This window comes from Zootoca vivipara, chromosome 5 (assembly GCF_963506605.1).
Source record: "Zootoca vivipara chromosome 5, rZooViv1.1, whole genome shotgun sequence".
Lineage (NCBI taxonomy): Eukaryota > Metazoa > Chordata > Lepidosauria > Squamata > Lacertidae > Zootoca > Zootoca vivipara.
The window spans coordinates 89,045,490-89,073,225 of record NC_083280.1 but is presented as its reverse complement, the minus strand read 5'-3'; the positions used below and the strand labels follow the sequence as shown (position 1 = coordinate 89,073,225).

The following is a 27,736-nucleotide window of genomic DNA, read 5'->3' as shown; positions in this document are numbered from 1 at the left end:
CCCCAGCCGGCACAGCCCCTTTTTGTCATTCCCTCCATTGAAGCATCAGTGTCAGACCAACAAGATTGGTGGAAATGTCCGTGTCCACAGTGGGGAGGTTTGTTCCATTAAAGATAACCCACGTTGTGTAAAAGTGTCTGGCTCAATATGTCCTCTTCATCACACAATGCTCTGCTAAGGCAGTGCCCAGACCACAAATTTGGCCAAGAATTCTCCTGCGCTCCCCCACTGCTTGACAATCTGTAGGCTTGCCGACACTAAAAGGAAAGTTACCAACTCTCAGTAACACATAATTCTTGGGGAGAAACCCTATGAATATTATGGGATTTATTTTTGAGTACACACACACACACACCAGACTTTGGCGTAAAGCAGGTGTTTTGAGCTGGTGGGAGTTACTTGTTTTTATTCACCCCTTTCGCTGTTCTGCCAGGCTTCAGTGTAATGCATCAAAAAGTAACCGGGGTCCACTGTGCCAACCAGTCATTCGGTCCTGCCTTTGCCAGTTAACCCCTTGATACCTGATAAATGGTGATTCTGTAATGCAGAAAATAAGATGGTAACCTACATTATGACCTCTTAATCATATAGGCTCTGTTAATGCATTCAGAGAAAGTGTGCAGGGGCCACATACGCAGCTTAAAATGTTGAGCTGGACGAAGTTACTGGGAGGTGGGTTTGTAGCTGGTTGACTGACCAAACCCAGAGTGCGCTCCCCAATGGCTCCTTGTCATCCTCAAAAAAGGTGACGAGTGGCACAGGCTTCTGTCCTGAGCCCAATATTGTTCATCATCTTCGTAAATAACTTGAATGATGCAATTGAGCGGATGCCCATCAAATATGCAGATTACACCGGCTTTCAGGAACTCATAACAATAGATATAGGATTAACTATATAGCCCTGTTAGGGAGGTTTTAAATATTTGATGTTTTATTCTGTTTTTAATCTGTTGGGAGCTGCCCAGAGTGGCTGGGGAAACCCAGCCGGATGGGTGGGGTATAAATAATATTATAACTCCACAGAATCCTGCACATTAACTGTTCAGTGATCATCTGGTCCTGCTGGGTTTCCCTTGTATCATGCAACACAAACACAAAAGCTGAGGTTCTGTTGCCATTCATATATACCCTGTATGACTACGGAAGCTCACGTTTCAGCAGATGTCTTATCTGAAGCTACGTGTCCATTTTAAAAGATACAGATGTGTTTTGTTAGCTTTTAAATGGTTTGCACTGAAACACAAGCAATAGACTTTTCACATCCCCTCAGCTCTTGCCCACATTTGCCTGCACAGGGCATGGTTGAAAGAGGCTTCATGTTTCCCCACAAATCCTCCTGTATGTGTGGTTTTACAATGATGCCAACTGGCCACATAAAAGGCTACTTTCCAAGCCTCTAATATAATGTTTCAAGTTTGGGCTTTTCAAATCAATGGTAGTCTGAGGAAGACAAAAGTATATTAGCAGGATAATTGTCTCCCAGTTTCCCACTCATTCATTGTCTTTGTGTTCCAAGGCGTATGCAAAATTCAAGGAAAACTATGGGCAAGGTAGGTAAAGTATCTTACTCTTTTTTTTAATCATTGGCCATTTCCATTTCTTCCGCATCTTCACAGATGTGGTATCGCACCGAGTTTCTTGATGTGCTGGAAGAGGGGAGGACCAGGGTTCAAATCCCATTTAGCCATGGACCTTGGGCCAGTTGCTTTCTCAGCAAAACTTACCTCACAGGATTGTTGAGAAAAAGGGCGGGTGGTGGTGGTGAGAACTTTGTATATTAGCCTGAGCCCCTTAAAGAAATGGTGGAATCAAAGTATAATAAAGTATAATAAGTAAATTCAAATTGAGCTTGCCAATGCCTTGGGGAAAATATAGTGCAAGATCTTAGCTGCAAAAGGCGAGGGCTGTGCCTGCTGCCTCTTAAGCCTCCCACTGCACCACCAGCAGCAGCCCATTTTCTAAAGAAGGGTGTGTGTGTGTGCTCAATTATCAGGACAAAACTTGAGCTGAAGAGAGAAGTGCTGTCTTGAATGCGTGCTCTATCAATTCACGTTCTTTAATATATTGAGTAGACCTGTTGCACCAAATTGCAGCCATGTTTCAGGCCTCCTGAAAGTGGTGAAAAAGGAACAGAGTCGTTATGCTCTTAGGAATCCTACACATTGCCAGCTGCACATACATTTTCAGAAATAAATGCAACCGCAGATAAGCAGAGGTAAGTAAAAACTTCCAGCACCCGACAGGTGAAAGTATTAGTTATGTTTCTGCTAAAGAAAGGTGTGTGTGGGGCGGAATTAAAGACAGTGTTAACAGTCACTAAAATCTCCATATTATGGTGAATGAAAGTAGAAAGGAGATAAAGGCTGTTGGTGGATTTGACATTTCTGAGAAAGCCTGACGGAACCTACAACCTGGCTGGGATACTTTGAAATCGCCTTGCAATTCAACACTCTCTGCAATCTGCCAGCCTACATATGTTTTAATGGGATAAACAACGGCATAGCTTCTTAATCAATGCTCCTACTTGCCATCAGTCTGTAAAACAGTGGAAGTCAGTTGCTCTGCTTATAACTGCATGAAAATGTAATTTTAAAAGACACCCCCCCCCCAGTAATAGCACTCAATATTTTTAACAAACCAAGTCTTTTAAAAAATGGAATTACAAAAAGTTAAAATAAGTTGCCTCTTCTATTTAATGGCAAGGTAAACTTTCTCTTTTGTAAAAATGTGAAAACAAAAGAAAACAACTGCCTGCTAAGAAATAGCAGGGTTAACATGATATGTTATTTGAGACTGGATCACACAGTGTATGTATGGCTGACCATCTGAATGGAACCTAGTGCAGCAGATAGAGCACTTTCTAAACTCCAAAAGGGTAAGGCTTAATGTGCTGGGAAACTTTATACGAAAATAACTTACACCCCCAGAATGGGAAAAAACCAAGGTAGAACATAGAAGAGATTACATGACATCCTCATTAAAGAACCTCCTCAAGTCTCATTATAAAATTTATATTAAAACTTAGTAAAGTGCATCTTTTAAAAGACTTGTCTAGTGAAAGAGCATTTTGAAAATATAAAACACTTAACACAAGACATATAATAATAGTTAAATCAGAATGTACATTTTCAAAAACTACTTTTTAAATTTTTTGATTCACTCAAGAATAAATGGTGTCAGCTACAGTAGTGTTCACATTATTCTCCAGTATTATGCAGCGTCATATGGTTTTGTTAGTTGGCAACCTTTAGATTTGGAGCATGGCAAAAGAAGCAGTCTAAACCACCGCTACTTCTCTCTGTGTAATAAGGCTCCTCTGGCAGACAGGTGCCTGCCATACAACCATGCTCAGATTTTGGGAAGCTTTGGCGCACTGACCACAGGATTGGCCTCCTGTAAGTACCTCCGCCCTGCATTCTTGTAGTCATAAGTACACGTGTGAGTCTCTGCATAGCGGTGAGTTGCGCAGAAGTTGTTTCCACATCTGAAAAGAGAAAGGCAAGTATTAAGAGATCTTCCAAAAATCTCATATTCCAGATACTGCCCTGGAAATAAAATGCGCCGTTTTTGATTGGTGAAGGTCTCATCTAAACGAGCTGAGCAACACAGGAAGGCTAGTAAAACCAGAGAGACAAAATCACAAACTCCTGATGCGAGATCTGCATTCTTCATACAGCACAATCCACTGTATGTTCAATGGAAAAAAGTCCCACTGTGTTGGATAAGGAAGATATTGGAGAACTGGCAAAATCAACAGCAAAATTAAGAGAATCTAATGATGAGTGTTTTGTGAAAGAATGGGTGCTTTTTCAGACTACTTAAATATTATAGTATGGTGAACTCGTGAGCAGGATTTCAGTTATGAGCAACAGAAGTAATTTGATTATAATAATTTGGTTATGATTTGATAGATGGAAGATAGGCTGCAGCAGAAGGGGAGTAAAAACAACTGCATGGGAAAAGGGGTGGGAATTCAACAAAAATAAGAGAAAAGGCCAACTTGTGTTACGACTATATAAAAATGTTGAAACTCAATAAAATACAACTGGAGAAAAACCAAGTCGCACTGTGCTGAATGAGGCTCGCTCCCAGGAAACTGTGAATCAGAGTCCAACCTAAAAGGGTTAAAAGTACAGTATAGCACTAAAGGAGGAACATTGGCTTCGGATGGAAAGGGGCTGTTGGGAGGAAGAGCACAACAGATGAGTGGGGAAGACAGATGCCATAAACTGGTTGGGATCATGCCGGGGTTTCTATCCTTGCTTGTTGGGGGCCCATGCTAACTACAAATAAAAAGGGGAAGGTTGATTTCTCTTGCAGTCTGCTCTGTCACACCTCATGATGCCTCAAGGGTCACTTGAGTACTGAGCCTTTGGAGCAAATTTCTGAGAGGCATTGGGATATACAGGGAAAACCGCTGAAGGCTGCCTCTCCCCCCCCCATCCCCACCTTCCATTAGCAAAATCCACCCTCTGCTGCTGTTATCAAAAGCCCTTCTGAGGGTGGAAGGGCACAGTAACTTAATCTGAGGCAGCAGCACTCATATGCTGGATTAATAACCCAGGTTCAGACCAGTCAGATGAAGTACTGAACTTTGATCCTGTTGAACAGTGGGGCAGAGTCAGTGGGACTGAGGTTTATAAAGGCCTTGAGAAGATAGCAGGAGGTGACAGCCTGGCAAATGTATTATGTTCGCAAATGAGGAACCTAATGAGGAGATCGTATTTGCTTAGCTTGTCTGGAACAGCAGGGTGAGAGGTAGGGAGTCAATCGAAAAGGAATGCCTGAAGTTGGAGAGAGATAGAAAAAGGGTATAAAAAGGTGACGGTCAGAGACAGAGGAAAAACTACCCAGAGCAGGCACCCCCAAACTGCGGCCCTCCAGATGTTTTGGCCTACAACTCCCATGATCCCTAGCTAACAGGACTAGTGGGCGGGGAAGATGGGAATTGTAGTCCAAAACATCTGGAGGGCCGAAGTTTGGGGATGCCTGGCCTAGAGAGTGACCAAGTAATCAAGGCAAGAAAGAGCAGAGGAAGAACTGGAACAAAGGAGGGGGGAGACCAGAGTCAATGAGAGTCACTCAGGCTTGCAAGTTCAGAGATCATGATGTCTAAGAACCAACAGCTTTGTATTTGTAGCTTTGTCTTGTGTGTCTGCTGTAGTTGCAGCTTAACAACATTGCAAAGCCATTTGAACATGTCCGATCTGTTCAAACCGTGAGAACAACACTAATGGATTCCAGGCATGCACTTCAAACAGGGTGATAGTGTCCCTGCTGGGGTCCTATTATAAAATGCCACAAAAATCCCCACAACCACCACTTCCAAGTGTATCAAACAGCTTGTAAGTAAGGAAATAACTTGTTTCACCAATTGTCTTGGCCAGCCAATTCCACTGGATTATTTTGGAGAAGGCATAAAGAGCCAGTGCCTGAACACAATCTGGGAGACATTTTGCAATTCCCTTTGTCATGTATGACTTAGCTGAGATTCCTGCATTGCAGGGGGTTGGACTAGATAGCCCCTGGAGTTCCTTCCAACTCTATGATTCTATTGTATCTGGAAGAAGAGGGTGGTTTTATTCAGAGCAAACCCACTGAAATTAGTCATGGGGGCGGGGAGAGCAGAAGAAGTCAATTATTTTAACAATAGGGCATAACATTAAGATTTCTCCCAGCAGCAATGCAACCCTGGTAAATGTCTGTGATTCCACAGGGCCTAAGAGTGCCCTCCCTCCCATTCACACAAATCTCTACCACCTTAAAAGGAAGCTCAAGGTAGGACTCCTTTTGAATGAGATGCAAAATATTCGGCGACATTTTACAATGGACTGCCCTTCATCACTTGGAGATTTATGTCAAGAAATTTCACATTTTATCAATGAAGAAATAATAATCATTAATAAGTGACAAAGCATGGCAATAATCTTTTGTTTGAAGAAAGACACATTTAAGGTGCAAACTCAACCTACCTACATTCATAGCTAGTAGCTAATCCAGTTTTCTTTCCACAGAAGAAACAGTGCTTTGCCATTTTCTTTTTAGGCTGAACTGAACCATTCACAGGTGGGAGATGAGTTGCCTCACCTGCTTTCAAAAAGCAAAACATTCTCAATTTATATGTGCTCTCAGAGAAATGGTGTAAAAGAAAAACAGCACACAGGGAAAACTTTGCTTCACAGGTGAAAAACAGTTTCTTGTTTAAAGTGACTTTTCTATCCCCCAAAAATTACATAATGCAAACTTTGGCAGCAATAAACATGTTAGCCTGACACATGTTGTTTGCTTAATGTGCTTTAATAATAAGTAAGGCAATCTTAAGTAAGGGACCCAGGTGGCGCTGTGGTTAAACCACTGAGCCTAGGGCTTGCTGATCAGAAGGTCGGCAGTTCGAATCCCTGTGACAGGGTGAGCTCCCGTTGCTTGGTCCCAGCTCCTGCCAACCTAGCAGTTCGAAAGCACGTCAAAATGCAAGAAGATAAATAGGAAACGCTACAGCGGGAAGGTAAAGGGTGTTTCCATGTGCTGCTCTGGTTTGCCAGAAGCGGCTTTGTCACGCTGGCCACATGACCTGGAAGCTATACGCCGGCTCCCTCGGCCAATAATGCGAGATGAGCGCGCAACCCCAGAGTCGGTCACGGCTGGACCTAATGGTCAGGGGTCCCTTTACCTTTAAGGCAATCTTAAATACAGTATTGCATATTTTTTTGTTAGCGCAATATACGCTATATAGAAAACTGAAGTGATTTTAGTTATGTGAGATCTATGCTGCCCAGAAGAACTTTTTTTAAAAATTTAGAATGATTACCTTTGAAGAGTTTTGGTTCCAGAACTGCTGTCTATAGAACAGAGAGGTTGGATACTACCTCTTAGATCCTAGTTCAGGTTCAAATGAGGTAAACAATTTCTAGCTGATAACAGCACTACGGATTTATTACTCACCTGTTCTTTTTCCTGCAGCCACAACACTTCCATTCAATCCAAGTCCAGGGGACTAAAAAAGAAAGGGTTTTTTGTATTAGTGGATTATGTGTACAAAATGCTGGGTTGGGAAACGAGCACTAAAGCAAGATAAGTGCATTATGCTTTTAGCACTAAGACGTTGCACATTCTTCTGTGCCTTTGGGAGGGGTGGGTAGAAATGCAAATCACAATTCCTTTATATCTTCCGTCATGTATTGGAAGTCTGAATATATTCATGCTGGAGGCAGAGCAATCAGTGTAAAGGTCTGGAGATTGTTATTTCTCTCCCCCCCCCCCCCCGGTAAATACACTGCATAGTATTCCGATTAAAAGCCCCAAGTTGATTTGCACAGGGACCCAGGTGGCACTGTGGGTTAAACCACAGAGTCTAGGGCAGGCATCCCCAAACTGCGGCCCTCCAGATGTTTTGGCCTACAACTCCCATGATCCCTAGCTAGCAGGACCAGTGGTCGGGGAAGATGGGAACTGTAGTCCAAAACATCTGGAGGGCCGAAGTTTGGGGATGCCTGGTCTAGGGCTTGCTGATCAGAAGGTCGGCGGTTCGAATCCCTGCAACGGGGTGAGCTTCCGTTGCTCGGTCCCAGCTCCTGCCCACCTAGCAGTTCGAAAGCACATCAAAAAAGTGCAAGTAGATAAATAGGGACCGCTCCGGCGGGAAGGTAAATGGCGTTTCTGTGCGCTGCTCTGGTTCGCCAGAAGCAGCTTTGTCATGCTGGCCACATGACCCGGAAGCTGTCTGCGGACAAACGCCGGCTCCCTCGGCCTATAGAGTGAGATGAGCGCCGCAACCCCAGAGTCGGACACAACTGGACCTGATGGTCAGGGGCCCCTTTTACCTTTACCTTTATCCTTAATCACAATTTGTTGTGTAATTTGGTGAACACAAAGAGGTAAAAATAAACTACTGACTTCTTATTGAACGGAAGCTTATTTTTAATAAGATACAGTGGTACCTCGGTTTACGAACTTAATCCGTTCCGGAGGTCCGTTCTTAAAGCGTTCTTAAACCAAGGCGTGCTTTCCCACAAAAAGTAATGGATTAATTCATTCCGGACAATGAAAAACAACCCCTAAAACATGAATTTAACATGAATTTAACTATCTACCAAGACCATTGATCCATAAAATGAAGGCAAGAAAATGAAGGCAATAAATGTACTGTACTATAAATAAGACAGCATTGTAGATGATGAAAAATAATATATATATTTTTTCTTACATGCACTGGTGATAGTAATTATTTGGATGCGGGGTGGCTTTTATCCATTTCTGCAGGCACACAACCAACCAGTAGCTGAACTGGCTTCCACACAGTCACAAAACCAAGTCACAAAAACGAAGCAGCAAGCCACAGTCACAAGTCAGTCCCATAAATCGAAGAACAAGTCACAGTAAAAAAAAGAAAGAAAAAGCCACACAAACAAAAACGCAAAAAAATAGCAAAAGCAAAAGGTCCAAATATCACCTCTTTGTTGTGTGGGTGCTCGGGACTCAACAGCCGACAGACTCAACAGGAAGCCTCTGATTAGCGGCGGGGGACTCAATTTACAAACGGAACACACTCAACAGGAAGTGGAACATGTTCTGCTCCCAAGGTTCACAAACCAAAACACCTACTTCTGGGTTTGCAGCGTTCTTATTCTAAGTCGTTCATAGACTAAGCTGTTCTTAAACCAAGGTACCACTGTAAATGATTTTGGCATTTTATAGTGTTTTCAAAAAGAGAAAGTGCTAGTTTCAGGTGTGTAGTGTTGCCGCGGCACTTCAAAAACCAGTTGATGAATTTGAACCAAATTTGGTACATAAGACTCTCGTAGTGTACATAAGCATTGACTACCGTAGTTTTTGCTTAGAAAGACACGATGGGAAGTGGGAAAAATATTGCATTTGCTATCCCACCTTTCTCCCAGGGTAGGACCCAAAGTGGTTCACAACATGAGTTAAAAGCAAATGCAGCTACAAGACACACCAATGCAAATATGAAAAACAATTAAACAAGTTACCGTAGTATTGGTATATACCTCTTCAACTAACATTTTTTGCTGACATGAAATTTCATACAAAAAATTGTTATTAGAACCCCAGACACTGAAGATTTCACTGGGAAAACCCATATGCTGAACATTGTTGTTTAGTCGTTTAGTCGTGTCCGACTCTTCGTGACCCCACGGACCATAGCACGCCAGGCACTCCTGTCTTCCACTGCCTCCCGCAGTTTGGTCAAACTCATGTTTGTAGCTTCGAGAACACTGTCCAACCATCTTGTCCTCTGTCGTCCCCTTCTCCTTGTGCCCTCAATCTTTCCCAACATCAGGGTCTTTTCTAGGGAGTCTTCTCTTCTCATGAGGTGGCCAAAGTATTGGAGCCTCAGCTTAAGGATCTGTCCTTCCAGTGAGCACTCAGGGCTGATTTCCTTCAGAATGGATAGGTTTGATCTTCTTGCAGTCCATGGGACTCTCAAGAATCTCCTCCAGCACCATCATTCAAAAGCATCCATTCTTCGGTGATCAGCCTTCTTTATGGTCCAGCTCTCACTTCCATACATCACTACTGGGAAAACCATAGCTTTAACTATACAGACCTTTGTAGGCAAGGTGATGTCTCTGCTTTTTAAGATGCTGTCTAGGTTTGTCATTGCTTTTCTCCCAAGAAGCAGGCGTCTTTTAATTTCGTGACTGCTGTCACCATCTGCAGTGATCAAGGAGCCCAAGAAAGTAAAATCTCCCACTGCCTCCATTTCTTCCCCTTCTATTTGCCAGGATGTGATGGGACCAGTGGCCATGATCTTTGTTTTTTTGATGTTGAGCTTCAGACCATATTTTGCGCTCTCCTCTTTCACCCTCATTAAAAGGTTCTTTAATTCCTCCTCACTTTCTGCCATCAAGGTTGTGTCATCAGCATATCTGAGGTTGTTGATATTTCTTCTGGCAATCTTAATTCCGGCTTGGGATTCATCCAGTCCAGCCTTTTGCAAGATGAATTCTGCATAAAAGTTAAATAAGCAGGGAGACAATATACAGCCTTGTCGTACTCCTTTCCCAATTTTGAAAAAATAAGTTTTATTCCATATCCAGTTCTAACTGTAGCTTCTTGTCACAAAAGCTGTTGTAGGACTCCCCGCTCCTAGGTGGTCCCAGTGACTTCAGTCAAATAAAATAAAATAAATCAATAGGCCCTTCAAATGCCTGTTGACATTTTAAATATCCATGAACATTAATTGAACATGTTCCAATTAATGAAGTGGGGGTGGAAGAATGCAAACCCCTCCACAATTTTTTTATGACAGCAACTTGTTCAGGGTTTAATGTCAACCTTTAAAGAGAAAGATGAGGGTGATGATGCCCTGACTATTTTAGTTCGGGAAGGATTTTATTTATCTAAATATTTACATACCACTATTTCATAAAACACATCAAAGCAGTTTATGACAGACGTTACATTAAACCATATAAAAACGATTAAAGCCAGACATCAATTAACCAGTGTAGAAAAATGCATTACAGTATATGTTTGCAAGATTTAGAAGAATGCAGGAAGAGTGTGTTAAACTGCTACACATGTCATAGATAGCATTCCATACATCAGCTGCTGCTACTCTCTACAAAACCCTAGCATGAAAGAGAAAGAAATCATTCCTCTTTTCTCCACAAAGAACTGAGGGAATGAAGAAGTGACTGGGGGGGAAAGTACCAGTGAGAAGTATTTTCAACCTTTTGCCCACAGGCACCTGTTATCTCCCATTTTCCCCTGCCTTATTTGGGCACTAAGATACACAGAACTCCTTGTGTATGCCAGAACAGTCTCCTCTCTTCTGCTAGTGCTGCTATGGGAGCCTTATCCTGCACCAGGCAAATTGTGCTGCTTGTTAAACAAGGTGAACTTATGTAGGTAAGGTGCAGAAAGGGAGCAGGGCTGCAAAATATCGGTTTCATGTTCAACAAAGCATAGAGGTAAACAACTGCTGGAATAATTTTTATCAGTGCGATTTCTGCTGTTTAACTTTTGGTTAATGGCCACTGTTAATAGCATAATTATATCACTAGGAGAAGGGGACGACAGAGGATGAGATGGTTGGACAGTGTTCTCGAAGCTACGAACATGAAGTTTGACCAAACTGCGGGAGGCAGTGGAAGACGGGAGTGCCTAGCGTGCTATGGTCCATGGGGTCACGAAGAGTCGGACACGACTAAACAACAACATCACTATAATAGCATAATTATATCACTGTTTGTACTTCTCTGCATTTCATTTCCCCCTGACCTGCTTTACAACCACTTATGATGAAGTGAATGGCCTAACATACCGGTAGCTGCAAAGTAGAGCAAGCACTTTCCCGTCCTGCCCCCCCCCCAAACATAGCCAGGCAATATTCCCATCACCAGCCCAAACCAGGGAAGAAATGCGAAAACACAGTATCTCAGTAAGAACCTAAAGTGAATGAGACTTCTATGTACAATTTTTGTTGTTGTATTTGTGTTGCCCTTGAGATGGGTTGGCATCAAAAGCTGAGCAGCTTGAATAAAAACAAGAGTCATATTCAGCCATCAACGCTCCCAATACAATAAGTATTTGGGCAAGGGGTGACTTCTGATCACAGGGAGAGCCTATGGGCGTTTCAGTGTCTTACGTTTTGCAGATATATCCCAATGCTTGGTTGGCAACTCAAGGGTCAATGGGCACAGTTCCATACCCCCCCTTGCATCATAATAATAATAATAATAATAATAATAATAATAATAATTTATTATTTATACCCCACCCATCTGGCTGGGTTTCCCCAGCCACTCTGGGCGGCTTCCAACAGAAATATTAAAATACACTAATTTCTTAAAGATTAAAAGCTTCCCTAAACAGGGCTGCCTTCAGATGTCCTCTAAAAGTCTGGTAGCTATTTTTCATTTTGACATCTGGTGGGAGGGCATTCCACAGGGTGGGTGCCACTACCGAGAAGCATTACTGCCTCTGAAGAGCACAGCCATCCTGAGAGCCTCCTCTGAATTTGTCTAATCCCCATTTAAAGCCATCCAAGTGGATGGGCATCCTTGCCTCCTGCAGGAGCAAGTTCCATAGTTTCAACCATGACTTTCTTTTGTCTGTCCCGAATCTTTCAACAAAGGTGAAGCATAAAATTATTTTGCTTCTAGGGATCTAAAATGGGACAAAGCTCACCCCTCCAGCCCCAAAACACAGTTTGTTATCCCATATATATACTGGTCACTATATATACTGGTTATTGGAGTGTGAAATATCTGAATAAGGCTGATGTACTGAAGATGGGTGTTTTAATATTGCCTTTCAGTAAAATTCCCAAGTGCAATTTGCATAAGCAAATGCAGATTAATTCATGCTCCTGGTTTCACTGAACATGTTGATAGGCAGTTTCTAATGGGCCACAGTGGATCAAGCTAACAGTTCCCTTCTACATTACTCATAATTTGGATGTAGACAGCACTGAACTATTAACATGAATTAGAACCACATATGGCTTAGCTAATGCAGCCAAGTGTGAAACCGGATAGATAGGAAGATTAAGCAAAACCTTTTTGGATGATCAAACTGGAAGTCACAAGAAAATGAATGAAATTTATCACCAAGATATAAATTTAATGCCAAAATTATGAAGTCCTAGGCTTCTGCGGGAGGCAGTTCAAGACAGGAGTGCCTGGCGTGCTCTAGTCCATGGGGTCATGAAGAGTCGGACACGACTAAATGACTAAACAACAACAGGCTTCTGAAAAGTATGGCTGGTACCTACCTGAAAGGTAGTTTTCCACTGGCAGTGCAAGGCTATTGGGTTGGGCTTACGGCTTGAAGAGGTGGTCAAAGGCACCCTGAACAAGCCCAACATGCCTAAGAAATGCTGATACAAACAGTACTGAACACCCAGATCTAGTTCTCAATTCCAGCTGCAATCAGCTTTGTGACTCTTAACAGAATTCAAACACAAATCAGGCCTTTGGAGGAGCACAAAGAGGAATCACATCTATTTTGAAAGCTTTAAGTACTTACTAGGAAGTATCCGGGCATTTCATTGTGGGGAGTGGCCATGTTGTAGCTTTCTCCTTGAAAATGCTGGAGGTTTGTAGTTTGCGCAATACCAGAAGTCCGAAACCTGCTTGTCCTACAGGAATTCTGCAAAGCATCTCTGTTTGAGCTCCGAGCCAGGGAACTTAGAAAGCCCACATTGTTGACAGAGGCAACAGGATCTTTGGATGCCTTGACCGCTACTTCTGTGACTTCCCGTGCCTCCATTTTAGAAAGGTCAGGTCTTTTGCCAGGAGAGTCTAAACCTATGCCGTGAAATTTGGAAGTCCTTGGATAAGAGGAGTCGGCTAAATTGTGCAACTCCAAGGATCGCAGAACATTTGGCGAGGCAGCGGGCCTCAAGTTGCCAACCTCGAAAAACTTGGACTGAGCTTGAGGTTTCCGAGGACTGTAATGTGTCACCTGTGTGGAACAGTGAAGAGGTGACAACTGTGTGTTCTTCTGGGGACTTAGTTCACAAGAATTAAGAATGCTAGTATCTGGTGCTGCAGGGGTCAGGAGTCTTCTAATGGTCTTGTTTGGAAGATCTGCAGGAGCAGAGTCCTCGTCCCCCTCAGATAAATGGAGCTCAGTGTTTACTTTTCCTATTCCACATAAATCGCTGCATGGCTCAGCTAACAAGGCAAAAGTGTCAGAGTTTGGTATAGCTTTTTCTTCTGCAGCATACACCTTTACATTTGTGAGATTTGGATACAAGAAAGGACCAGCTTCGTTTGTTGCCGAACTGTTATCTATATTTCTCCCAGGGTGCCTAAGTGGAGCAGGGACTGGAAGAACCACACTGTTTGTAGGAAGTTTTGCATCTTCTTTTTCCACACGTGGAATTTTAGGGGGCAGCCTAATGCTGCCAAGTGACTGTGGAGCAGTCTCCCACCTGTCATTTTCCTTTACAAAGTCATTACTAGTGGATGGCATCCTTCTGCCAGCAGGTGTTAAAAGCGAAAGTGCATTTTGAGAAAAGTCTGAGGTATTTGAATTCCTAGGAGGTAGGCACGGTTGTCCCATACGGCGGAGCGCTCGCAAAAATCTCTGGTGGGCCGCTGTGACTGAGCCACTAGATGGGCGAGGAGCCAGTGGAGGATGGGGGTTCACTTTAACAGTTTTTTTAGGCTGTGAAAAAGGAAAAGGAGATGTGGTTATTATTACTTCTTCTGCGTTACAATATTCACAAAAATTCCGAATTTTTCCGAAATAGTCTCTTCCCACTTTCTTTAACTGCATACCTTTCCCAGTATGGCCAATTAAGAATTCAGTGAATATAAATGTTGCTCAGTGTCCAGACTAATAAAAGTTCAAAACTATAAGTCTGCATAGACGGCAATGTTACTAACCAATTCTTTTCTAATAAATAATGAGAATATCGGGGGGAAATCAGATACACTAAATAACACCGCTTTCCATTTTTTAAAATATAAAAACAGATTCTCATCTAGAAGTTGTTTACTATATACAGTCGTACCTCGGCTCTCGAACGCCTTGGGAGTCGAACGTTCCGGCTCCCGAACGATTGAAAACCGGAGGTGATTGTTCTGGTTTTCGAATATACTTTCGAAAGCCGAACGTCTGACGGGGCTTCCGATTGGCTGCACGAGCTTCCTGCAGCAAATAGAAGCCACGCTTTGGAAGTTGAATGTTTTGGAAGTCGAACGGACTTCCGCAATGGATTCTGTTCAACTTCCGAGGTACAACTGTACATTATACTAAAACTGCCTCTTTGTAATAAGTGGCACACACATATATTCTGGGCCTATTATATAGTGAAGTATTATCTTTTGTTGGAACAATGTCTGCTATTGAAATAAAAAGTTGCTACAGGCAGATCAGGATGTTTTTTCTCTCTCCCTTACTAAAGTTTTGGTCCAATAAAAGTACCCTTATTTCTATATGTTTCCTCACTTTAAGCAATAATTCCCTCTAACAGTTCTGTGATGAACACTTGTAGTCCATAAAGGTTAAGGCAGTCAGCTAACTCTTCAAAAGAAATGAATATACAGATAGTAAGTAATGTAAGGGGTAGAAGAATTTATGCATTCACCTTTTTACTCAGATTCATGTTCTCCATCTTTGCTCTAAGAAGCTTCATTTTATTCATCGTAATAGAATTCTCAATAATCTGCTCACCAGAAGGAGATGCCTCTGTATCTTCATCATCATCCGCATACAAATTATAAACAGAAGCACCACTGGCAAGGAGAGTGTGCAAATTTACATTTTAATATTAGGTATTTAAGTTGTAAATATAGATGCCAAACATTCAAAGCAATGGGGGGGGGAGTTGTCAAAAGCTTTCAAAATTAAGCAGGATAATATGGGAAGAGGGGGTACCCTGGATACATTTAGGGCTTTGAAGATAAGCCCCGGCACTGAATTGTGCTTAGTGACATACTGGTAACCAGGGCAGTTGTTTTAAAATCAATATAACATGATCTCATGGGCAAGCACTGGTCCAACATTAATGCACTTGGGTCCTGGATCAAGTAAAGTTTCTGAAGAGTCTTCAATGGCTATTCCATTGCCTCTTCTGAAACAGCCTTTGACCCTTCCTCTATCATCACTCCATCAGGCTACCTGAACTGCTTCCATCCCAACCTTGTTATTATAATTTTTAGAACTGGTGCCTGGAGCTTACTTTCTCCCTCCTCCACCCCCAGCCTCTTTTCCTTGAGTCTCTTGTCTTTTGTGTTGTAAGGACAGGGACTAGTTTTTGTCAGCTGCTCGGGAAATCTGTTCAGCTGAAGAGCAAGTATATAAGTAAGCAAAGAAAACATTTTCAGTCACTGTTCTCTGGTTGCATGCCCCCAAGGTCTTTCAACACCACATTTTCAGGATCCATTGTTCCATAATTTTAGAATTCTATGCCTTTTCCTTCCCCCTCAAACCTATGGGCCTGTCAGACTCCAATCTGCCTCACCAGCCCTAGCAAAAAGTAGAAGTGCTTCTTCAGAATGGGGTCCTGCAAGATTATTCCTGCCAAATCTGTAAGGCAAGTTTCTATGTTGGACATTTTGTAACTTTTCTGAAAAGAAATAAAACCCAGTATACCTTAACGATTCAGACAATGGTGTTAAAGTCCCATCTCCCTTGTCTATAATACGGAAAAAATTCAATTGATCTCCTTCGCGGTATACTAAGAAGGTAACCTGTTTGCTGGATGGAACCTTCTCCCAAATATCATCACGGCTGGGATCCATGTATTCTGTTATTTCCCTAATTGGGTCTCCCACAGGAACTAAGAGGAAAAACAACCAGAAATATTTTATTGCCTGAAAGCAAGGATGCACACATATCACCTAGGAAACATACTGAAAAGATTTATCTCCTGAAGCTATCCAAAAGTGTCTGTAATAGGCGATATTAAGTGATTGTCCACATAACTTCCTCAAATAAATAATTAACCTAACTATGATCAAGTTACTGTCAAGAAAGAACTGCTTTCAAATAGAAATTTAATAAATAAAATCAATAACTGTCTAGACCTTGTAATGCTTCAGCAAACTTTACAGCAGCTCAGAAAAAAAGAGAGCCCCTTTACCCTTACCAGCAAAATCGTTGACAAAAAGGCCGGGCTGCACTTGTAGACAGATCTCTAGAGCTGACACAGGTCATTGTGTGGGCCAGAGTTTGTCCATCTTTTGGGGCCAGTGGCCACATTTCAGACTTTGAGAAACAGCTGTGGCTGCTGGTCGTAACATGGCTGCCACAGGGGAACATGGCATAACAGAACACCACCATGAGGGGCATGATGTGACACAAAATCAGGAGTACTGTATTGCTGCTCAAGACTACCTCGTGCTTACCATGGGAAGTCGGGTATATCCTGCTGGTCTTGATTATGGAGATCACACAATATAGAGCTCTCTCACCCACACGCCCCACACAAATACCGCCCCCCCCCCAACATGCATCTCTCTCTGCCCCACATTGCACATACACAGACCACAGTCATGCACAGACCCCTCTCTTCCATGCACACACCTCACAGATAGCTCTCCCTCTTCCAGACCACACACCCCTCCCTTCTTTCTTCCTCTCTCTTTCTGGGGTGATGCAAGTGCTAGCTCACGACTGGCAGGCAACAAGCAAGCAATGAGGCAAGGGGGTGGGGAAGCCTTCTCTGCCGTCTCCCCCCACCCCACAAAAAAGAATCCTTGTAAATCGGAATGCAATGGGGCAAACCTTTCCAGCTCCAGCAACTACTTCTGCTGCCTCTAGTACCACTATTTGCTGCCATGAAAGTTTTGACACCAAGCTGCCAAACTTTGAATACAGGTAAAATGGAGCTGGTATTGTGCCTGCCGCTTCCTTCCCAACCCGGCAAAAGGTTTAAAAAGCCCATATTCACTCCGAATATGCCAAATTCTAAATTTACGGTCAGGGTCCTTCTCCACAATTTTCTTCCTAACCCTGATGGGAATCGTAATCCAAAACACCTGGCAAAGGTTACAGTAGAGCATTACCCTAGAATCAGAAGGCACACCTCTTCATACGGTGGAATTGGGCAATATAGATAGCAAAAGGCTCAATTCTCACGGGCTGCAAAGAGAGACTCTAAGCTCAGAGACCCAGGTGGCGCTGTGGTTAAACCACTGAGCCTAGGGCTTGCCGATCAGAAGGTCAGCGGTTCAAATCCCCGTGACGGGATGAGCTCCCGTTGCTCGGTCCCAGCTCCTGCCAACCTAGCAGTTTGAAAGCACACCAGTGCACACCGTTTACCTTCCCGCTCCGACGGTGTTTCCGTGCACTGCTCTGGTTTCACCAGAAGCAGCTTAGTCATGCTAGCCACATGACCCGGAAAAACTGCCTGCGAACAAACGTTGACTCCTTTGGCCAGTAAAGCGAGATGAGCGCCGCAACCCCCGAGTCGTTCGCGACTGGATTTAACTGTCAGGGGTCCTTTACCTTTACCTTTTTTTACCAACCCAATGCCCACAGGCAACCCAAGGCACAAGCGAAAGCCTTTAAGGGTACTGTGACGCTCGGTGTCCAGGTGGCGGTCCCAGGTTTTGGCAACTTCCAAGGCTGTCAAACCTGTAGTAGCTATGGGAGGCCATCCCTACTGATGCATTAGAATTGCTTTTGCCCTTTCCAGAGAAGTATTTATACAGATGCCAATCAGCCCTTTTTGCTGTTGGTAATGACAGCAAACAATTTTCATCCTAGTACATGGATTTTCCATGCAAGTCTTCCTAAGATTTCACACATCCATAAATAAAAGATTTTTCTCATACAAACCTTGCAATTTTGAGGACTTGCAAGACTAAACTCTGTCTGGCAAAGGTTGCAAGCCCAAGGTTGATAAAAGGAACCTGAGGTCACGTGGGCTCCAAACTGACAATGCTGGATCAAGGAGTGCCCCCAAACTGTGAACCAACTCTTTCAGGAGGAGTGTAATGCCAAACAAAGCAAGATAAAACACCAAAGTCCTAGGAACTACCTGCTCATAGTGCCTCTGTCTTATCAGGATTCAGTTTTAGTTTATTGGTCCTCATCCAGCCCGTTCGTGTTTAAGAGTGTGGGGAATAAGAAGGAATCTAGCAGAATCCCACCCCACAAGCTATCTTCTGAAACTAATCTTGGTTTTAGAACCTTTAATACAAACATTTAGAGTTTAGTGGCTTCATCTGTGCTTTCCAAAGTTAATTACGTTTTCTCAAGATTAAGGAACCCCCTTCATAAAATAGCCTTTACTGCACTATTCATATAACCTCTCAGATGAAAGCGTCAGAACCAATGAGTTTTTCCTCCTTTGTATGTTGCTCACAAAACTATACCGCACCCATCCACCCACAACAGTTTCTAGTTATAGAAGGCCCAGATGAGGTCTTTCCCCCCAGTATCTGGACAAATGTATCTGGCACATTTTCCAAAGTGAATGCACAGCCCTAGTGCATATGGTAATACAGGAAAAGCTGTAATACAAGGGAAAGGAGACACACTCCCCTTTTGTGCCCCCATTCTGCTGTCCTGTCACATCAATGGCACCACAAGTTTTTATTAATATAGCACCAGTAGCTAGCAAAACATGCTTTCACTATGATTTAATTATGGATGCAGCAGAACTGGATTGATACAAGCAGGCTTCCTCTTTTGAAATTATTATTTTTTGCTGGGGGGGGGGAACAGGACGGAAAGGCATTTCTCAATATTTCAGAGTTTTCCCTAGACTGGTGCTCCCAGATGTTGGTGGAATAAACTCCCATCATCCCTGACCATGCTGGCTACGGCTGATGCGTGTTGCAATGCAAAACATCTGCAAAGTACCAGGTTGGGGGAGGCTGGCCTACCAAGAGACACTCTAAAGTGGGTTTATCTTGTGCAAACCCTGCAAGTTTTAAAAACACACTTCTAGGCATGAGGACTCTGACAGTGCACTACAGAGTGAGGGTTGATAGATTTCCTGGGAGAGTCAATTTGAGTAATCTCTAATGATGGAATTGTCACTCTAATGATAATCGGGGGGTTTTAACATCCATGCAGTTATCTGTGCTCTCACAGGCAGCATCACTGAATGCCTGTCTTTGACTTTGGGCTACAGATTCAGTCACTATGGATGGTTATACAGTGATTTGCTGTAAGCACTGCTAAAAAGGATGATGAAACCAGAGTTGTGTCTTCTGCTCTTTTGCGATAATGATATTTTGCAAATAATAATGCTAAGGGCTTCCAATGTGGGAACCAAGGGTGCCCCATAGTTAGAACATGCATCCCACTGTCAGGTGATATGCCCATAGAAACCAATCATCTCTGTGTGTGCCCAGCATATTGAAAAGGGGAGGGGGGGGGAGAACTGCAGAACACATTTGACATTTACCCTTCAGCATTAGGACTTCTGTGTTGGTCAAATTGCTGAAACTATCTGCAGTAGTTCACTGAGTGCTCTGAACACTCATTCTCAATTCAAATTTTGTATACAACGCTAGACATTTCTGTAAATACAAGGGATCGAATGTTTGACCCACTTAATAATAAAGTAAACCACCTCTCTTTCAGCACTTGGTTCATACCACTCAGCTTCATACAATATTTATTGGTTTCTCTTGATGCAAGTTACCAAGAGTAGCTACAGAGCAAATGCAGTAACATTTGAGCGAGCACTAAGAACACACGTCTCACGTTTGTTTCTTCATTTCACTGATTTTGGAAATAAAAATGTTGCATCTTCCCTTGCATGGAAGTGTAGTAGCTGGCCACTTTGCCTGCCTCCACACCTACTATTTTATTGCAGACATTACAATGGCAGAGAGGACGCAAAGGCACGTCAGTGTAGTTTCTCCCACTTTTCTTTAAAGAACTTGTAAAAAGAAAATTACAGCTATGTTACGTTAAGGTTATTTTTCCTTTTTTTTTGGAAAGCAATTAGCTTTTAATATAATTATCAAATTTAGGTCTACATTTGAATCTAACAAGTCAAAGAAATGAATATACTTTTTGGGTTCCTCTTTTCGTTCCTCAAAGAGAAGGCTGTGGCTACCCAACAATTATCCTCTTTTAGGTACACCAAGGCTTGTGCTACGACACCTAAAGGAAGATGCAAACGGCACGCAAAAATTTCCGCCCAAACTACACAATGATACTTTAGTGGTGAAGAGAGAATACTTCAATAACTCTTGGGGCGAGATATATAGGTTGGGCCTTTTACCAGAACTGGGAGCCTATTGCCAAGTTACTAGTGTTATGTATAACAAGGCAGAAGTATGTAGAATCAATTACCACAGTGCTTTAACTCGTATGTCACTAGGGTGTGATTGCTTTATTACTGAACAGAAGCACAGAAAGGAAAGAAGCTCTCATTCACTTCAATACTGAAGCATGAGCATGTGCTTTACTCCCTCTCACCTGTCAGTGGGATCATAGTAAGTTTAACTTTTAGGTGGATTGCACTGACTTTGCAAAAAAATACTTCAGAGACAATTTAATAGGCACCTACCTCTTCTAGTATTAATAGGTCCACCTCGCATTGCCAATATCAACTTCAAAGTGCAGCCCTCTGAAATGCTGTAAACCAATAAAAAATGTTTTGTAGCCTTTTCCCCACAACAGAAATAGTATTTAAAATAGAAACATCTGTAATTGCATTTAAATACTCACTTGTAATCATTCAAGCAATAGTCGTCCTCTAGCTCTACATTGTTCCAGATTAAGTGTTGCTGAGATACGGGGATACCTTAAAATGACATTGATAAATTTTAATTGGCTTACTGACCTTGTAAAGCTTGTAAAGTTTAAGAACAGTCCGGTTTAAGAACGACTTGGTTTACAAACTCCGCAAAACCGGACAGTGTACTGGTTCGAGAACTTTACCTCGATCTAAGAACAGAATCTGAATGGTGGAAGGGCACCGGTGGCAAGAGGCCTCATTAGGGAAAGCGTGCCTCAGTTTAAGAACGGTTTTGGTTTAAGAATGGACTTCCGGAACGGATTAAGTTTGTAAACCGAGATACCACTGTAGCTACTTTACTTGAAAAGTGCATGCTTCCAAAAGTAAGTAGCCAGATGCAACAAGAAACTTACAAGCAACACGCTGTGCAAAGTGTGCCTTTCATCTATCTTGAAATTATTGCAAATCAATTTAACTCTACATACAAAGCAGGAACCCACAGGATGGCATTCCAGAGGTTAGTGCCACCACTGAAAAGGCTCCACCACCAATTCCTAGCTGTTTGATCTCATATGACATGCCATTCTCTAAGGCAGGCGTTGGCAACGTTTTCCGGCCATGGGCTGGAGCATTCGCACAGACTCTCGTCCGTGGGCCAGACATGGGCCACACATGCGCAGAAGCGATTTCCGGTGCCGTGCTGCCCATGTCTGGAACACCAGAAATGGCTTCTGCGCATGTCCACGGGTATGCAGAAGTGATTTCCGGTGCCGCAATGCCCATGTCCGGAATGCCGGAAATGGCTTCTGCACACGTCTGCAGCTTCTGCGGCTGCGCAGCCGCGATTTCCAGTGCTGCTTGGCGAGTCCCCGCGCCGCGCTGCCACGGTTTAGCGCAGCATGCAGGGGACTTGCCGAGCGGGCAGCTCAGTTCATAGGCAGCCCGTGGGCCAGATAAATGGCCTTCATGGGCCGCATCCGGCCCATGGGCCGGACGTTGCCGACCTATGCTCTCTAAGGCAATCTTATGCAGGTAGAGTTCACGAGAGAAGGAAATGACTGGACTGTATTTTCTTAATTTGGGGTTATGCTATTCTCTCCAGGAGAGCCATGTTGCGTTATGCCATGTCCCACACCACAGCCATTATGTGTTATGCCACGCCCCCATTTGAGATCACTGGACTCCTCTCCAAAAGCTGTATGACCATCATTACTATTTACTGTTGTTGCAACAGAGACCAGGCAAATTTAACCCATATGGTTTGAGAAGGTTCTGTTCTTATTTCCTTTGGGGCAGAGGTTGTTGACTGTATCAATGTAGTATTGAATATCGCATAACAATGTAAAGAGATCAATATCAAGTTAACTGATAAGAATTTTTTTTATGTTGTCTGGGAGCACTCATGGTGGTTAAAGAGACTGATCCTAGAAAACCAGAGCAACAAATCTTGGCTTGCTGTGTACAATGCTGGGGTACTGAATTTTGCACTAGCTGAAACTTCTGAGCACTTATATGTTAAAAAAACTACTACCAGTGAGTACTTGGGTTCTTGTGAAAGCAAGCTCTAATGATGAAGAAACTCTCTGAAGATACTTCTAGCATGAACAGTTGATAGATACCCATACAGAAAAGTGTATTTTTAAGATAAGTTATTACCAAAACATATCAGCTATCATTTAAATTAGCTAATTCACTGTCTTTTTAAATATCTCAATGATATAGGTACCTCTATGAGAATTCTTAACATGTAAACAATGAAATACCAGTACAATTCAATGGATGCTGTTGAATCGATGCTCATCAAATTTGCAGGTGTCACCAAACTGGGAGGGGTAGCTACTGCCACAGGAGAACTGGGATTCAAGATGACCTTAACTGATTGGAGAACTGGGCCCAAACTAACAAAACGAATTTCAAAAGGGACAAATGCCAAGTTCCACACTTAGGCAGGAAGAACCAGCTGCAGAAATATAGGATGGGAGACACCGGGCTTACCAGTTGTACACGTGGAAAGGGTCACGGGGTCTTAGTAGACCACAAGCTTAACGTGAGTGAACAGTGTGATGCAGCAGCAGAAAAGGCTAATGCTATTCTAGGCTGCATCAGCAGAAACGCAGTGTCCAGATCAAGGGAGGTAATAATACCAATCTATTCTGCCTTGGTCAGACCCAACCTGCAATCCTGTGTCCCGTTCCGGACACCACAATTTAAGGATATTGATAAGCTGGAACCGGTGCAGGAAAGGGCAACCAATATAATAAAGGGTCTGGAAACCAATCCTTATGAGGAATGGCTGAGCCTGGAAAAGAGGAGCCTGAAAGGAGATATGATAGCCCTCTTCAAATATCCAAAGGGCTGTCACATGGAAGATCCTAGAATTGTAGAGCTGGGATCCCGAGGGAAATCTAGTCCAACCCCCTGTAATGCAGGAATCTCAACTAAAGCATCCATGACAGATGGCCACCCAACCTCTGCTTAAAACTTCCATGAAAGGAGAGTGCTTCTATGGTCAAACAGCTCTTACCATCCAAAAGTTCTTCCTGACGTTTAGTCAGAATCTCCTTTCTGTGGCAGGAGAAAACAAGCTTGCTCCACCTTCCAGGTATTTCACACTGCTAGCTAGCTCTTCACACTGATCGCCACTGCATTACAGATCACAATGGCATGTTTTCTATAAAACAACCAGCTTTTCAAGAGCCAAGTTAAAAACCTCTCTAGATTTTTATAACTTAAAAGGACACGAACCTTCCAGTCTCTGGATTTTAGTTTTCACAGAAATAACTGTTTCAAAAGGAGATACCAGCAGCTCAAAGCATGTTCCTGTTAGAGTTTCAATGAAGAGCTCCATAGTCTCATAGAAAGCAAACTTGTAATGGCATGGTCCCATGTTATTATCATTGTAGAAAGGAGGTTCTTTCTTGTTGGCCATTCTAGGTACTTTAGAAATGCCTTGTGGGGAAGTCAGTTGGGAAGCGCTGGACACTGAGCTCCACGACAAGCCAAGTCAGCTCTGAACACGGGACATGCGGGATGCTGTTCATGTTTCAAAGTTAGCACCTAAGACAGACGCAGAGTCAGTAAACATGGTATTTGAGGAAAACAACATTTTTTAAACAAACAAACAAAAGTCTCTGAACTTCTTGTGTGAGTTGTGACACAAAATAACCTGACAACAGGTCAAAAGAAGGAACTGTTTATGGGCTGTGCTTACACTATCACCCATCAAAACATCAAAACATTTGCTTGCCTGGGCTGCTATTTGACTCGGGAGTAATTTTCTCAGCAATATTTAAACAAGCTAATAAATCAATATTAAGCACTGTTGTATCATAACCTAATTCTTTTCTATTCACACATGCAGCACAAAACCACTCACTTGCAAGAAGTTAAGGAGGTAGAATATCTGCAAAATCACACATACTGGTCAAGGCCCTTAAATGAGTTAACTCAGGGCGATGCATCCGTCTGCCCTGAGAGACAATGCAGTATGCCTCTGGGGATGAAGTCAACCCAGTGTTTGCAGCACCTATGTGACCTTCCATGGTGTGCAAGCCTGGACAGTGTGTATGGGGGTCCTGGGCTGCCCAAATGACAAGACACTCCTCTTGGTCTTGACGATGTGGTCCAAAAGAAAGCAGAGCAATACGTTTGGCAACAGCTTGGCTGCCGGAGTTGCCAGGAGGAGGCGTACAAGACGCCATCCAATCGTCTTCAGGACTCCACTCTGGATTAGTGTAGGGTTTACTCCTTAGCCTTTTCTTCTCCTGAAGATATCCCTCAAGGCAGCGGAGGTTTAGGATCAGTTTTCCTTCTGGTAGATAGGCTACCTTCCCAGGTTGATGAACCCCGTCGACCCCTCACTTCCCTCAAAAACACATTGACCATTGGATCCACTGTTGGTTCACAGAATCTGTCTCCACATGCAGGGGAAGTCCCTAACTCACTGAGGGTTTGAGACCCACCACCTACCCTCACCCAGTTTAGCTTTAAATTTGAAAGGTAGAAATTTTTATTACTGGGTTATTTATTATTTTCAAAACTGTTCTACATTTAGCAACACATAAAGCAGCATACTTGATAACTTGGACAGATGTTTAGCAAGCCATGAAGGCAAGCACACTAGCTAGGCACTTGGAAAGTTCACTTTCCTTGCTTCACATCTGATTTTGGGCCAAATTATGAACAGTAACCAAATAGGTACGATAACTTAAGCGTACCTCCTGCTTTCCCAAATGGAAGCAGCTATTTAACTGCCAGCTGTGTGCTCTAGGCTGCGCAGATTGTTTAGTTCAGGCACATCCAACTCCCAAGAGACTGCGATCTACTCACAGTCTAAAAAGACCGGCTGTGATCTACCCATTGTCATTGCCAGGAGTTGTTGAGCTTTTTTTAGGGGATGGTTGGCCAAAGGTGATCACTAAAATTCATACCGCGATCTACCTGAGACACCCCCCCCCCACGATCTACCTGTTAGACATGCCTAGTTTAATCAGTCTGTCACTGTAAGGGTTTCTAGAAGTTCACACAAGAGATTGCTGTACAATCTCTAACATCCCAATTCCATGCACGTTTATTCAGAAGTATGAGCAATTGCATTCAACATGGCTTACCACTAAGTAAACATGCATGGAATCTCAGCCTAAGTTGATCAAAACGTTTCAGTGAGGACGTGGCTAGAGTACCTGGGCTGAGCAGTGGAAACAACCATGAATATTTTTCTTCACTAGCACAATTCAACCCAGATTTATGAAATCCAACAAACACTGTGTGGGAAATGGGGCTTTGAAACTGAAATACTTGTGAAGCAGTTGCACACAGAAAGAATCAAAACCCACAGCTTCACCACTGCCTACCTGACTATGCGCATTAAATGCCTTTCAGCAAAGCAGCCTTAAGACCGAGTGCTGTGAAGTCTAAGAGGTTGAAAACTGCTCACTCTGGATGCCTGAGGAGGAACAGGTCTCCCATTATAAACCTGGCACTTCAAGGAGCGGCTTTGAGCTTCCGGTTCCGACTGGTAGCCTCTGGACTAACTTCCAGTTAATGCAGTGTGCCAAAGTTAGTGCAGTGTGCCAAAGTGACAATTGCCTGCAGCACCCTGCGGCTGAAACATGAAGCCTGTATAGCATGAGTAATTTATTAAAGGTTTGCTTTTATCTATTAACAATCTCAATAATATGAATAAAAGGAAATAAGAAATAAACTTGGGAGGGGGGAATCATTTTTTGTTTGTTTTCTATTAACAATCTCAATGATATGAATAAAAGGGATGTATGAATAAAAATGGGGCAGGAGGTAAACTTTGGGAAAATAACCATATACACTAAGTCCACAACTTACATTACATTCTAGGGAGCGTGCCTAAAGCCAAAATTGTGTATAGACAAAACCCACTGGGTTCAATGGCAGGCGTGGTTGGACTAAGTCATTTTCACCAGAACCCCACCCCCTTTTGACTTTTTTTTGCCATGCACATAAAGCTGAATGCACACGAGTTCAACGTGTGCAAGTTGCGGATTCAATATGCATAAAATTCCATTCACTGCGTTGGCATCAAGAAGGAAACGTGAACACTTGTCTTTCAACCTTTGCCATATGAGGCTCGTGATACTTGGCTGCAGGAACCCTTGCAAAAAAAAATTCAAAGGGCGGCCACAAGAGGATACACTTTATGTACTCTTTGCAAGGGAAAGGGGCAGGAACTAAACACTGAGGTGAAGCATATAGATAGGAACTATAATTATATATATATAGTTATATAATTATATAATTATATTTACAGGTAGGTAGCAGTGTTGGTGTGCCATAGTCGAAACAAAATAAACAATTTCCTTCCAGTAGCACCTTAGAGACCAACTACCGAAGCTACGAACATGAGTTTGACCAAACTGCGGGAGGCAGTAGAAGACAGGAGTGCCTGGCGTGCTCTGGTCCATGGGGTCACGAAGAGTCAGACACAACTAAACAACAAAAATCTCCCATCACCCCCACCCCCAACTCTCTAAATATACATAAGGGTCTGGTGGCTTCTGTTTCAGTGTATCTGAAGAAGTGTGCATGCACACGAAAGCTCATACCAAAATAAAAACTTAGTTGGTCTTTAAGGTGCTACTGAAGGATTTTTTTTTATTTTGTAAACAACAAAGTTTGTCATTGGTATGAGCTTTCATGTGCATGCACCCCAATGACAAACTTAGTTGGTCTCTAAGGTGCTACTGGAAGGAAATTTATTATTATATAGTTATATAACTATCTGTAAGTATATATCTATATAAAACTATAACTATATATAGTTATCTATCTATCATCTGTCTATCTAAAACTATCTATATCTATATCTATATAAATCTATAAAACTACTCTCTTTCTCTCTCTAATTAGACTTCCTTGAGTCCCTGCCAGGATAAAAAAGTGGGATGCAAATAAATATATAAGAAACCCATATACGGTATAATGAATACTGTAATGCTAAGAATGCTAATTCTCAAAACAACACTCTTTTGGAAGGCGTCCCTCGCGATCCCAATAAACGCACGCATCCGGCGAAGGAGGGAGGAGGAGTGGCGGGAGGAGGGGAAGGGAAAGCGCGCAACGGCCGCCTCATCCTCC

At 42.8% G+C, this 27,736-nt stretch overlaps 1 protein-coding gene across 5 annotated transcripts in view; it reads right to left on the bottom strand.

The window, feature by feature from the left end:
• Positions 1-9: 9 nt before the first annotated feature.
• Positions 10-27,736, bottom strand: part of ZFAND4 (zinc finger AN1-type containing 4) — a 28,200-nt gene continuing 473 nt past the window's right edge. For 2 of the 5 annotated variants that reach the window (XM_035138060.2, XM_060275128.1), the window contains exons 2-10: positions 23,873-24,184; positions 21,118-21,193; positions 20,957-21,024; positions 16,072-16,258; positions 15,065-15,212; positions 12,994-14,139; positions 6,943-6,994; positions 5,977-6,087; positions 10-3,484 (exon numbers count right to left, since the gene is read on the bottom strand). In XM_035138060.2, the coding sequence (XP_034993951.2) occupies positions 3,234-3,484; positions 5,977-6,087; positions 6,943-6,994; positions 12,994-14,139; positions 15,065-15,212; positions 16,072-16,258; positions 20,957-21,024; positions 21,118-21,193; positions 23,873-24,056 (2,223 nt within the window). In that variant the 5' untranslated portion in view covers positions 24,057-24,184 and the 3' untranslated portion in view covers positions 10-3,233. Of the gene's footprint in view, positions 3,485-5,972; positions 6,088-6,942; positions 6,995-12,993; positions 14,140-15,064; positions 15,213-16,071; positions 16,259-20,956; positions 21,025-21,117; positions 21,194-23,872; positions 27,728-27,736 lie in introns of those variants that run through there. The other 3 variants (XM_035138061.2, XM_060275127.1, XM_035138062.2) reach the window with 3 other exon arrangements.